The 15,146-nt window shown below is 39.2% G+C and overlaps 1 protein-coding gene across 2 annotated transcripts in view; it reads right to left on the bottom strand.

Moving 5' to 3' along the window:
* The window catches only part of LOC124798517 (synaptic vesicle glycoprotein 2C-like), a 525,025-nt gene that overhangs the window by 43,217 nt on the left and 466,662 nt on the right, over positions 1-15,146 (bottom strand). For both annotated transcript variants that reach the window (XM_047261962.1, XM_047261963.1), the window contains exons 7-8: positions 14,106-14,287; positions 4,976-5,147 (exon numbers count right to left, since the gene is read on the bottom strand). In XM_047261962.1, the coding sequence (XP_047117918.1) occupies positions 4,976-5,147; positions 14,106-14,287 (354 nt within the window). The remainder of the gene's footprint in view (positions 1-4,975; positions 5,148-14,105; positions 14,288-15,146) is intronic.

Genomic DNA, 15,146 nt, shown 5'->3' with positions numbered 1-15,146 from the left:
ATACATGAGTATAATCTGCATTTTCAAACAACAGAAAGGCACACCCTCAGTCTTCATGCAATCCTGCTTCACGAAGAGAGTGTCATCTTCCCTCCAGTCATCGTTATTTGAGTTCGAGCAGCACACATCTGAATTTGATGTCTTCATTTAATCTGACATATGAGGATCCAAAACCATCAAACAGTACTGAAGAATGGGTTGCACAAACATTCTATATGCATCTCCTTTGCAGATGAGATACACTTTCCCAAAATTCTGCCAATTATTCAACATTGAGCAATAGGCTTCCATATTATCCATCTGATGTGCTCATTCTATTTCATATCACTTTGCAACATTACTCCTAGGTATTTAATTGATATGACTGTGTCATGCTCCACACTAATAATGTTGTATTCAAACATTACAGGATTGTTTTTCCCAGTCACCTGCATTAACTTATATTTTTCTACATTTAGAGCAAGCTGCCATTCATCACACCAACTAGAAATTCTGTCTAAGTCATCTTGTATTCTCCTACAGTCACTCAATGATGACACCTTTTTGCACACCACAGCGTCATCAGCAAACAGCCTGACAATACCTTTGTCTCTGATGAACACTTGCCATCAGGACAATGTACTGGATTCTATTACTTAAAGCCTTCAAAAGTCAGTCACATATCTGGGAACCTAATCCACATGCTCAGACCTTCATTAACAGCCTACAATGGGGCACAATGACAAATGCTTTCTGGAAATCTAGAAATATGGAATCTGCCTGCTCCCCTTCATCCATAGTTCAAATTGTTTCATGTGAGAAACGGCAAGCACAGTTTTGCATGAGGGATTTTTTTCTACTCAGAATGTGTTCAAGAATTCTGCAGCAAACCAATGTTAAGGATATTGGTATGTAGTTATGTGAGTCCATTATTTTACCTTCCTTATATACAGGAATAACCTGCACTTTTTTCTAGTCACTTGGCACTTTGCACTGGGGGAGATATTCGTGATAGATAGAAGCTACGTTAGAGGGCAATGCTGCTGAGTACTCTCTGTAAGACTAAGCTTGGGTTCCATCTGGACCTGGTGTCTCACTTGTTTTGCCTCTCTATGCCATGGTTGTCTATTTCTATGTCTCCATACAGGAGTCAGTGTGACAGTCAAATGACAGTACACTTGTATGATCCTCCATGAATAATTTCATAAAAGTGAAATTTAAAACTCTAGTTTTCCTTTTGTTTTCTTCTATTGTCACCCTTGACTGACTGACAAGTGACTGGATAAAAGCCTCTGATCCACTTTGTAGCTATGAGCGAAATTTTCTCAAGTGCTCGGAAAGATCTTTCATAAAAGTATGACAATGGAAGTTTTTGAGTGCTTCAAGCATTGATCATATTATGGACACACAAATTTCTGCTAAATTTTGCCTGTTGACATTTGCGTGTTCTTTTCTGAACCAAGAGTGCAACACTCTCTGCTTCCTCAGAATTTTCCAAATTTGATTATTAAACTATGGAGAGTCTTTTCCCTCGTTAATCCATTTACTTGGTACATACATCTCCAGAGTACAAATTACAATCAGTTTAAACCTTGTCTGTAATGCCTCTACATCTGTCATATTGGAACTAAATGATGTCCATCCATTGCCTAAGTGGGATGCTAACAACTATTTATCTGGGATGCTAACAATTATTTATCTGTTTACCCCCTTAGCATAATAACTCTCCTACCCTTTTGATGGATTTATTAATTTCAGTACCCAACGTTACTATGATGACATCATAATAATTTATTAATCCTCATCTCTATACTGACACTGTCAAAAGGTCTAAAACATTCCTATTACTTGCCAGTTGTCTAACTGGTTGTTCAAGACAGTTTTCAGAAAATGTGTTCAGATGTACTTTAGAAGACTTGTAACCTGCAGTGAATCCATAGATGTCCCAGTTCTAACACCACATGATCTGTTAATTCTGTGCTACTGAGTGTTGGCTTACCCTGAAATGATTCTACAACTGTTACAGCAGAAACAGGTGGCCAGCAGAAACATCTGATGACTAACTTGAGTTCACACAGGCCTGCCTTGTGTCCAGATGACTTCATGGTCAGGCTGAATTGTGACTTCGGTACACACAGTATTTTTGTACACAGTAACCTGTCTGTTCTTTGGCATTACACAATTCTATTACTACCCTTCTTAAATACATTTGTTTGTAATGTCTACACATAAAACTATTACTTTATTCACTCCACAATATGATCCTGGTGCAGGAACAGTAACTGATTATTCCAAAAAGAAGAAACAGTCTCTGTTGCAAAAGGTTTTATTTCTAACATCAGTGATTGTTGGTGCCAGATAGGTTTGCGTATTTTCATGCAACAAAAATTTGTACATAATTTGAAGATGTGTCAACAGCATGAAACATGTCATTAACAATACAGTGAGGTGACAGAAGTCTTGGTATACCACCTAATATTGTGTTGGACCTCCTTGCACCCAGCATAGTGCAGCAATTCAGCATGGCATGGACCCAGCAAGTCATTGGAAGAAGCCTCCTGCAGAAATATTGGGCCATGCTACTTCTATAGTCATTGATAATTGCAAAAGTGTTGCCAGAGCAGATTTTGTGCTTGAACTGATCTCTCAATAATGTCTTGTAAATGTTCAATGGGATTCATATCGGGCAACTGGGTGGCCAAATCATTCAGTTGAATTATCCAGAATGTTCTTTGTAACATGGTGTATTGTCACTCATAAAAATTCCATTGTTGTTTAGGAACATGAAGTTCGTGAACGGCTGAAAATGGTCTCCAAGTAGCCAAACATAACTATTTCCAGTCAATGATTGGTTCAGCTGGACCAGAGGACTCAGGTCACTCAATGTAGACACGGCCCACACCACATGGAGCCACCACTAGCTTGTACAGTGCCTTGTTGACAACTTAGGTGCATGGCTTCATGGGGGTCTGCGTCACACTGTAACCCTTCCATCAGCTCTCACCAACTGAAATTAGGCCTCATTTGACCCAACACAGTTTTCCAGTCATCTAGAGTCCAACCAATATGGTCATGAGTCCAGGAGAGGCACTGCAGGTGATGATGTGCTGTTAGCAAAGCACACACATCGGTCGTCTGTTGCCACAGCTCAGTAATGCCAAATTTTGCTGCACTGTCCTAACCGACATGTTTATCATATAACCCACATTGATTTTATGCAGTGTTGCTTATCTGCTAGCACTGACAATTCTAGGCAAAATCTTATCACTGACAAATCTAGGCAAATGCTGCTGCTCTCGGTCATGAAACCTGTCAACCACTGTGTTGTCCATAGCAAGAGGTAATGCCTGAAATGTGGCTTTCTCAGCTCACTCTTGACACTGTGGATTGCTGAATATTGAATTCCCTAATGATTTCTGAAATGGAATGTTCTATGTGTTTAGCTCCAACTACCATTTTGCATTCAAAGTCTGTTAACTCCTGTTGTGTGGTCATAATCATGTCAGAAACTTTTTCACTTGAACACCTGAGTATGAATGACAGCTCCACCAACACAGTACCTTTTATACTTTGTGTAAGCAATACTAACTATGACTAACACCATCTGTACATGTGCATACCATTATCCAATGAGTCCGCCCCGGTAGCTGAGTGGTCAGCGTGACAGACTGTCAATCCTAAGGGCCCGGGTTCGATTCCCGGCTGGGTCGGAAATTTTCTCCGCTCAGGGACTGGGTGTTGTGTTGACCTAATCATCATCATTTCATCCCCATCGACGCGCAGGTCGCCGAAGTGGCGTCAAATCGAAAGACCTGCACCAGGCGAACGGTCTACCCGACGGGAGGCCCTAGCCACACGACATTTCCATTATCCAATGAGTCAGTGTAAAGCCTTTTGCAATTATGCAAATGCAGCTAACTCAATCATTTCGTCCCAATGAACACTTATATTTAACTTAACTAATTCTCATAAAACTTTAGTGCGAAACAGACATGTGGGGAAAATGCTGAAATTTTTTCATAAATTACTATCAAGTCATGAACAGACACACAAACAAGGATGAGGACATTGCTAGCTTTTTGGATAAAACTTTCTTCAGAGCTAGAGAGACCACACACACACACACACACACACACACACACACACACACAATGATGCACCTGCACAGTTACAGTGTCTCAGGACAATGTAGCTCTCTCTCTCTTTCTCTCGCTCTGTGTGTGTGTGTGTGTGTGTGTGTGTGTGTGTGTGTGTGTGTGTGTGTGTGCTTCATTTATAACTTTGAAAAAAGAATTTGTCCAAAAGCTAGCAAAATTTTCAATCTTGTATATATGTATATCAACGTCTCTATGTGTATGACTTCATCTGTAACATCTTCTCAGGGAATTCCCATAAGTAACTTCTACAGCCTTCTTAAATCAAAAGGATGGTCCACACAGAATATAGAGTACAATTTGATTCATCTAGCATGATTAATTCAATCAGTATCTTGGCTATTAACTTAACTGTCTTTGAGGCTATGATCTCTATTTATATTGCATTTCTAGACATACAGCCTCATATGGTGAAAATTGTAACATCCATTAACAAGGTTGCCCTTTATATCTACCTTTTTACACTTTAGAACCACTGTATTATTTACCCTGAGAATGTGTTTTCCCTGCAGTAGCATAGTATAATTGTATTCACTCGTCATGAATACACTCTTTATACACAGCTTCAAAGAATAAGTGCTACTTTTGCTATTCTACTACAAATTCTCTACATTTTATATTCGGCCGTGTCAGTACCAGGCTGGCTATTTAACTGAAGTCACAGCCAATTCATTTGTATATTCCATTTGTATGTTCTTCTAAAGTATGAAAAGGACCTTTCTCTACAATATCTTACAGTAAACAAATTTGTGGCGAACCATTCTGTTGTCTATGAGAGTAATCTGAATGTAGAAATTGGAAAACAAGAATTAAGTTAACCAATGTTAAGCAATTATTTTTACCACGCCACAAGTTCCTTCCTCTACGTCGTGTAGTTCATCCTCAGGTGGAGTGAATGTTATCATGTCACAGATAGAGGCTGATGCTAAACTGCCATTATCAGTCTTGTGATACTCATTATATTCTTCTATTGAGGCAAACAGCTGAGGTGCCCAAAGTCTCATGGTGTTCATGCTGCAAAGTAACAAAACACACATAGCCATTTGAAAATGTCACTAACGGTCTTCACAACAGTGGTATATTAGCGCAGTGTACTTAATGACAGTGACACCTGTAGAACAGGGCAGTGATTTGACAATAATTAAAAAGCAAAATCTTAACAGTGCACTTTGTAAAAAGCTTTTAAGGTACATGGTAAGAGGAGTTCTATGTCTTACACTGAACTATTGGTTAAATGAAAAATGCACTAAAGGAAATCTGAAATTTACATAACAAAACATGATATTAATATCCACATTGAATTCAAAAGCAAAAGTTCTGTGAAGTTATATTAATATTCTAAAAGTGGATGTGTTAGTGCTAAAGCAAGTAACTGTAGACCTTAAATGTGAAAAAATTATACCTGCAAGGGAACTAAAGTGATAAAGTGCTAAATTTAAAACAGCGTAATTGCAGAAACATGAGGTGTGGCACATATGAAACAATCATTTAGAAAGGTATTAAACTGAAGATATAAAACCAACATGTAAGTATAAATGGACAAGTGAAACAATCAAACTAAAAACTGTTGTCATAACATGGGAAACGAGAGCAGAAATAAATTAATTTCTCATTCTATGATTTTGCATACAAAACAGTAAAACTTCATCTTTCAATATTTCATCTGTTAATTGTAGGGCCATCTTTAAGAAAAGTTGATGTGTGAATTTTAAGTAGGCAAACAAGCATAATTACTAAAACCTTGTCACACATGACTGCCTCTCTATAGTTTATTGAACATATAAATCTTTCTACTTGTTTTAATCACCATTTATACTTGGTAAGCATTGTTGCTAAATTGTATAATGGTAACTGACTGATACCAGTTTCAATGTGAATATCCTCAAAAAGCTCAGGTCTATTTGCTGCCATTAGATAGAGAAACAAATCACTACAAATTCAGAAAAATTAAATGATTTACTCCAGAGGAAAAGCTTCACAAAACCGAAAAAGTCAATGATGTTTTGGTCCACCTCTGGCTCTTATGAAAGCAGTTATTCGGCTTGGTATTGATTAACAGAGTTGTTGAATGTCCTCCTGAGGGATATAGTGCCAAATTCTATTGAATAGGTGTAATCATCAAGATCCCTAGCTGATTGGAGGACCCTGCCCATAATGCTACAAATGTTCTCAACTGAGGAGATACCTGGTGACCTCGCTGGCCAAGGCAGGGATTGGTAAGCATGAAGACAAGCAATAGAAACTCACAGTGTGTAGACAGGCATTGGCCTGCTGAAATGTAAGCCCAGGGAGGCTTGCCATGGAGGGTAACAAAACAGAGCATATAATATTGTTGGTGTATTTCTGTTCTGCTAGTGTGCCACTGATGACAACCAAAGGGGTCCAGCTATGAAAAGAAATGGCACCCCAGCCAATCACTCTTGGTTGTCAGGCTATATGGCCCGTGACAGGTTCGTATCCCACCACTGTCTGGGGCATCTCCTGGCATGTCTTTGCTGGTCATTGGAGGCACTGACTGGAGTAGAATTGTCAAACTGAGCTCTGATGACTAGCAAAGACATGTCTGGAGATGCCCCAAACAGCAGTCGGAGACCAACCTGACCATCACCAGCCATAAGGCCTGACAATCAGGAGTGATTGCCAGGTTGCCATTTCTTCTCATAGCTGGATCATTTTTGTTGCCATCCATGACACCCTTACAACACAGTGGTATGTCAATGATATTCTAAGCTCCGTTTTGTTGCCCTTCTCAGCAAGCCATCCTGAATTAACATTTCAGCAAGATAATGCTTGCCCGCACATGGTGAGAGTTTCTACTGCATCCTTTGTGCTTGCTAATCCATACCTTGGTCAGCAAGGTCACAAGATGTCTCCCCAATTGAGAATACTTGGAGCATTGTGGGGAGGGCCCTCCTACCAGTTCGGTATTATAATGATCAACGCGCCATTTCAACAGAATTTGGCACGATATCCCTCAGGAGGACATGCAACATATCTATCAATCAATGTCAAGCCAAATAACTGCTTGCGTAAGGACCAGAGGGAGCTCAACATGTTACTGACTTGCTTAATTTGTGAAGCTACTTTTCTTGTATAAATCAATTAACTTTTCTAAAATTGCAATGATTTCCTTGTCTGTACATGTACATCACATCTGATTTTCATCCCATTCAGATAATTCCTTCATGGAGTGTCTTTCTCTCCTAGAATGTATTTCCTACACAACTGGGCTTCTGATCTATCTGCTCTAAGGTAGCTTACAGAAAAGGTATTTAATATTCTTTCGCAGGATGTCTTGTAATACCTACCAATTATAACACTAACTACTACAATTAATTACTGTATGATTAAAGTAGCATCCTATGATGACAATATGATTGGGAAACGTATTTACTATAGTGCTGAGGTTTTCTCTAAAGTTTGTGGTTACATCTGGAAGCAGGTTGGTAGTCAGTGGATCTAATTATAGGTTTGTACCCACTCTGAATACTGAGCCTTACTCAAACAATCTTGCATATGGCTTCAGCTTCTATCTCAGTTCAGTTGAGTTTCTTGTCTACTGTGATGAATACACCACATCCATCTTCCATTGCCAAAATGTTTTATATAAACCCCAGATTTAACCCAAAAATCTCTTATTGTCAATTTTGGGTTTCAGCCAGTCTCTCCCTTTTCATGCGAACAAGATGAGTTCTTCAAACACACCAGACAAGAATGGCTAGAAGTTATACAATTAGACTCCTCTCCTTCAATAATATGAGGGAGTCTCATGATTGCAAAACATTCATCAACTTTGTCAACAGAGGCAATATTCGGGTCAATGCTTATAAGCATTGTGAGAGTCTTCTTATATTTGTATTTTATTTTGTAACTCATTTTATATTTTTATGACACTTCACAATTAGTGTCACAAAAACCAAGATATGAACTGTTTGTAGCAACAACACATTCCTCTATATACACTATAACTGTGCTCTGCCAGGTTGCTCATTTGGTGTAATGGTTGAATAGTACTCTCTTAACTTTTTTTATAGTATGCTTAACCTTTTTTAGGCTTATGATAGTATTACAACACCATGGCAGAAAGCAGTATATGAGATTTTAATTCGCAAGAAGACATCACCAACTTAATAACATATTTTAAAGGAGAACAAAGCACACTAGCATGATATCAGCCCCAGCGACTGACCACAAGCAAAAATACAGGCCACATTCAGTTATGTTCTTCTGAATGTACAGCTTTTAAATATTTGTGCATACTGGTGGTTTGTCACTCACTCCATCCAACTGCAGCCACCTAATAGCCAAGTGTGATGTACTGTATAGTGGAGTGACTGCCGGTGCCCTCCTATTTGCAAGACGTTGATGGCATAGGAAAATTAAAGGAGGAGGAGGTCATGTCTGCCCATAGTGTTTTGAAATGTTCGAGAGCACATGCTACTTTATGAGAAAAAGAAGTAAGTAATATGAGTACAAAGCACGTAAACCACCAGCACAAATATTTTTTCAACATTATCTTAACAATATTCTCTTATGGATATACAGTTTGTTAATCTACATTGTGTTTGTGAATCATAACATAAAAGTTTTCCAAGAAAAGAGATTTCTGGCAACAGTTTCAGGTTAAAAACTGCACACATTGACATAGTGAACAAAGCACTATCGTGTGCTGGTTCACCAACATTATGAACAAAAACTTCTTATTCACTTCATTGTACAGTTCTTTCACTCTCGAGCATTAGGTAGCTGCAGTGGGGTAGAGCGAGTGACAACCGGTGCGCGTTTTACATTTTACATCCTTAAGGCAAGACATTCTGACAAATTATAATAGGTGTGGCTAATAAGCAACCATGGACCTTGCTGTAGGTGGGGAGGCATGCTTGCCTCAATGATACAGATAGCTGTACCATACGTGCAACCACAATGGAGAGATATCTGTTGAGAGGCCAGATAAATGTGTGGTTCTTGAAGAGAGGCAGTAGCCTTTTCAGTAGCTGCACGGGTGACAGTCTGGATGATTGACTGAACTGACCTTGTAACATCATTGACAGAACTGGCCTTTTAACATCAACCAATACAGCCTTGCTGTGCTGTTACTGTGAATCGCTGAAAGTAAGGGAACATTACAGCTGTAATTTTTCCCGATGGTATGCAACTCTACTGTATGGTTTTAAATGACAATACCATCCTCTTGGGTAAAATATTCCAGAGGTACAATAGTCCCCCATTTGGATATCTGGGCGGGGGCTACTCAGGAGGACATTGTTATCAGCAAAAACAAAATTGGCAATCTATGGAGCAGAGCGTGAAATGTCAGATCCTTTAATCGGGCAAGTAGGCTAGAAAATTTAAAAAGGTAAATGAATACGTTAAAGTTAGATGTAGTGGGAATTGGTGACGTTTGTTGGCAGGAGGAACAGGACTTCTGGTCAGGTGAACGCAGCGTTATAAATACAAAATCAAATAGTGGAATGCAGGAGTAGGTTCAATAATGAATAAAACAAATAGGAATGTGGATAAACTACTACAAACAGCATAGTGGTGCATTATTGCAGCTGAGATAGACACGAAACCCACACTCACCACAGTAATACAAGTTTATGAGAGAGATGAGACCTTGATAAATTGAAAGAACCAGAGGTTGCTGAGAGTTTCAGAGGGAGCATTAGGGAAAGGAACAGGGGAAAGGAACACAGTAGAAGGAGAATGGGTAGCTTTGAGAGATGAAATACAGAAGGCAGCAGAGGATCAAGTAGGTAAAAAGATGAGGGCTAGTAGAAATACATGGGTAACACAAAAGATATTGAATTTAATTGATGATACGAGAACCATGGACCTTGCTGTTGGTGGGGAGGCTTGCATGCCTCAGCGATACAGATAGCCGTACCATAGGTCCAACCACAATGGAGGGGTATCTGTTGAGAGGCCAGACAAATGTGTGGTTCCTGAAGAGGGGCAGCAGCCTTTTCAGTAGTTGCAGGGGCAACAGTCTGGATGATTGACTGATCTGACCTTGTAACACTAACCAAAATGGCCTTGCTGTGCTGGTACTGCAAACGGCTGAAAGCAAGGGGAAACTACAGCCGTAACTTTTCCCGAGGGCATACAGCTTTACTGTATGGTTAAATGATGATGGCGTCCTCTTGGGTAAAATATTCCGGAGGTAAAATAGTCCCCCATTTGGATCTCCGGGTGGGGAGTACTCAAGAGGACATCGTTATTGGGAGAAAGAAAACTGGTGTTCTACGGATCGGAGCGTGGAATGTCAGATCCCTTAATCGGGCAGGTAGGTTAGAAAATTTAAAAAGGGAAATGGACAAGTTAAAGTTAGATATAGTGGGAATTAGTGAAGTTCGGTGGCAGGAGGAACAAGATTTTTGGTCAGGCGAATACAGGATTATAAATACAAAATCAAATAGGGGTAATGCAGGAGTAGGTTTAGTAATGAACAAAAAAATAGGTTTGCAGGTAAGCTACTAAAAACTGCATAGTGAACGCATTATTGTGGCCAAGATAGACACGAAGCCCATGCCTACTGCAGTACTACAAGTTTATATGCCAACTAGCTCTGCAGATGAAGAAATTGATGAAATGTATGATGAGATAAAAGAAATTATTTAGGTAGTGAAGGGAGACGAACATTTAATAGTCATGGGTGACTGGAATTCAATACTAGGAAAAGAGAGAGAAGGAGACATAGTAGGTGAATATGAATTGGGGGTAAGAAATGAAAGAGGAAGCCGCCTGGTAGAATTTTGCATAGAGCACAACTTAATCATAGCTAACACTTGGTTCAAGAATCATAAAAGAAGGCTGTATACATGAAAGAAGCCTGGAGATACTGACAGGTTTCAGATAGATTATGTAATGGTAAGACAGAGATTTAGGAACCAGGATTTAAATTGTAAGACATTTCCAGGGGCAGATGTGGACTCTGACCACAATCTATTGGTTATGAACTGTAGATTAAAACTGAAGAAACTGCAAAAAGGTGGGAATTTAAGGAGATGGGACCTGGATAAACTGACTAAACCAGAGGTTGTACAGAGATTCAGGGACAGCATAATGGAACAATTGACAGGAATGGGGGAAAGAAATACAACAGTAGAAGAAGAATGGGTAGCTTTGTGGGATGAAATAGTGAAGGCAGCAGAGGATCAAGTAGGTAAAAAGACGAAAGCTAGTAGAACTCCTTGGGTAACAGAAGAAATATTGACTTTAATTGATGAAAGGAGAAAATATAAAAATGCAGTAAATGAAGCAGGCAAAAAGGAATACAAACGTCACAAAAATGAGATCGACAGGAAGTGCAAAATGGCAAAGCAGGGATGGCTAGAGGACAAATGTAAGGATGTAGAGGCTTATCTCACTAGGGTAAGATAGATACTGCTTACAGGAAAATTAAAGAGACCTTTGGAGAAAAGAGAACCACTTGTATGAATATCAAGAGCTCAGATGGAAACCCAGTTCTAAGCAAAGAAGGGAAAGCAGAAAGGTGGAAGGAGTATATAGAGGGTCTATACAAGGGCAATGTACTTGAGGACAATATTATGGAAATGGAAGAGGATGTAGATGAAGATGATATGGGAGATATGATACTGCGTGAAGAGTTTGACAGAGCACTGAAAGATCTGAGTTGAAACAAGGCCCCGGGAGTAGACAACATTCCATTAGAACTACTGACAGCCTTGGGAGAGCCAGTCCTGACAAAACTCTACCATCTGGTGAGCAAGCTGTATGAGACACACGAAATACCCTCAGACTTCTAGAAGAATATAATAATCCCAATCCCAAAGGAATTAGGTGTTGACAGATGTGAAAATTACCGAACTATCAGTTTAATACGTTACGGCTGCAAAATACTAACGCGAATTCCTTACAGACGAATGGAAAAACTGGTAGAAGCCAACCTTGGGGAAGATCAGTTTGGATTCCGTAGAAATGTTGGAACATGTGAGGCAATACGGACCCTACGACTTATCTTAGAAAAAGGATTAAGGAAAGGCAAACCTACGTTTCTAGCATTTGTAGACTTAGAGAAAGCATTTGACAATGTTGACTGGAATACTCTCTTTCAAATTCTGAAGGTGGCAGGGGTAAAATACAGGGAGCAAAAGGCTATTTACAATTTGTGCAGAAACCAGATGGCAGTTATAAGAGTCGAGGGGCATGAAAGGGAAGCAGTGGTTGGGAAGGGAGTGAGACAGGGTTGTAGCCTTTCCACAATGTTATTCAATCTTTATATTGAGCAAGCAGTGAAGAAAACAAAAGAAAAATTCAGAGTAGGTATTAAAATCCATGGAGAAGTAATAAAAACTTTGAGGTTTGCTGATGACATTCTAATTCTGTCAGAGACAGCAAAGGACTTGGAAGAGCAGTTGAACGTAATGGATAGTGTCTTGAAAGGAGGATATAAGATGAACATCAACAAAAGCAAAACGAGGATAATGGAATGTAGTCGAATTAAGTCGGGTGATGCTGAGGGAATTAGATTAGGAAATGAGACACTTAAAGTAGTAAAGGAATTTTACTGTTTGGGGAGCAAAATAACTGATGATGGTCGAAGTAGAGAGGATATAAAATGTAGACTGGCAATGGCAAGGAAATCGTTTCTGAAGAAGAGAAATTTGTTAACATTGAATATAGATTTAAGGGTCAGGAAGTCATTTCTGAAAGTATTTGTATGGAGTGTAGTCATGTATGGAAGTGAAATATGGATGATAAACAGTTTGGACAAGAAGAGAATAGAAGCTTTTGAAATGGAGGGCAGCATGGAGGGTAAAAATCCCAGAGGGAGACCAAGAGATGAATACACTAAGCAGATTCAAAAGGATGTAGGTTGCAGTAGGTACTGGGAGATGAAGAAGTTTGCACAGGATAGAGTAGCATGGAGAGCTGCATCAAACCAGTCTCAGGACTGAAGACCACAACAACAACAACAACAGGAGTAAATGAAGCAGGCAAAAGGGAACACAAACATCTCAAAAATGAGATTGACAGGAAGTGCAAAATGGCTAAGCACGAATGACTAGAGAAAAAAATGTAAGAATGCAGAAGCATATATCACTAGGGGCAAGATATATGTGCTCTTCCCTCTGAACTCCTTTTGTCTTCTTGTATAGCCACTGATTCATCTGTTGAAAAGCCTGCCTCACACTATCTTGCTATCACCTCTCTATCTCCTTCCCTACTCCCTTCCCACCTCCACCTACTGCACTCAATAACTGATAATCAACAGTCAGTCTCACTGTACCTATGGGTGTCTACGTTGTTGTGTGTGCAAATGTGTGCACTTTTGCTACAGAAATAGCAAGAGCTCCAAAGCTAGTGTAAATGCCGTATGCAGTTCAGTGTTTCTATGTGCTACACATCAGACAGCTACAGGTGAGCAGTTGCCTATCCTCTTCTTCTTCTTCTTCTTCTTCTTCTTCTTCTTTTGCTTACTGATCTCTACTTCTCATACCATAAGTCATTTTTACTTTTTCAAGTTCATAATAGAACTCATTGCAAGATTAAGTGTTACGCCTTTTGTTATGAACCAATTGTGAATTTAGACTTATTCCTCTGGTATAATTAGTTAATAAGATGACCTTTTTTCTATTGTGAAGATATGACTCCATGCATGCAAGTGAAATCCCTTTAATGCCGTAGTTTAGTTTTCCATCTAGAAGTTTTTGATCTACACGACCAATGGCCTTTAGGCATGTAAATAACAAGCTGAACATTATAGATCAGCTTTTCAAGACGCTCACACTTATTGTGCTGGGTATGCACAGACTGATGAAAAAGAGCGACAATGTTCAACTTCATATTTCTATATTTATCCACTGTTCAATGTCTCAGCTATAGAGTGGGAGGTTTCATTCATTTACTCACTCAGTGCATGACAAAGTCTTTGCGTAATGGTGCAAATGAATCTGCTCAAAAATCTTAGTGCATTAGTGAAAAAACAATTAAAAATCTTTAACTTGCCCAAATAAAGTAGAATACTGAATGACAAAGATCATCAAAGCTCTTGGTAGAAGTGGCTTGATGAATAGGCGTTTGGCTTCTTTCAGCCCACCACCCAGTGCTGAGCCTGGACTTCCATTTGCTGAAGTGGATCTAGCTAATGATTCAGTTTCATATGGTGTTTCCTTCTTCAGCTGGTGTACCTATAATATAATAAAAATACACACATTGGAATGATAATAAAATGATTAATTTCTTACTTCATTCCTACACTAAAAACTGTCTGGTAATTTATAAATTTATGCTTACGTGATAGCAACTAACCATTATTCAATTTCAATGATAGTTTAATGAGTGGCTGATATCATTCAGTCACTTAATTAAAGCTTGACTACTGTCCTTCCTCATATGTTTGTAGTTTTACATGGTGACCAAACAATATGCTGTTCACATATTGCACACATTTCTGAACAGTGAAACCCATGTAAACGTAAGCTTCCGCAGCCATTGTCACAGTCAATAAAATTCTTCTGGGTTTGCGACTGCATTGTCAGCTATAAAATTCCAACGTTTCAGTGACTATTGCAAGATGCCTTCCTCAGGGTGTATTGCTAAACTGCTGAAACATCGAAATTTTGTAATTGACAATGCGGTCCCAAGCCCGAAGTTTTATTGACAGTGAAACCCATGTTATGTATCTTTACCAAAGTATTTCAAGAAGGGAATAATTTAATCATTTAGATCCTGTTGAATTGGCAGAAGCAACAGAGTACCAGACTAGGAACAGAACAGAAAATGAAGGCTGTTAATAAGACTGAGAAACTTGGAAATTTACTACTAACAATCTTCTGGGCTTGATAATAGGGCCGCAGATGACATTTCATTACATTTGTTCTGGCATTACCACAAACACCGGGATGAAGGCGAAGAATGAAAGACCAGAGAAGGCAGTGAATCAGCGGCCAATGGTGCGCAGAATAGGAGCATCCTCAAACTGAAGTGAAGTGCTGCTCCAGCTTAGGCCTGACATTAGTGGAATGTATTCACGGAGTACAGCAAGGC

Source organism: Schistocerca piceifrons, chromosome 5, assembly GCF_021461385.2.
Source record: "Schistocerca piceifrons isolate TAMUIC-IGC-003096 chromosome 5, iqSchPice1.1, whole genome shotgun sequence".
In the NCBI taxonomy this organism is placed as follows: Eukaryota; Metazoa; Arthropoda; class Insecta; order Orthoptera; family Acrididae; genus Schistocerca; species Schistocerca piceifrons.
Note: the sequence above shows the minus strand (reverse complement) of the source record. Positions and strands in the feature narration are given on the sequence as shown.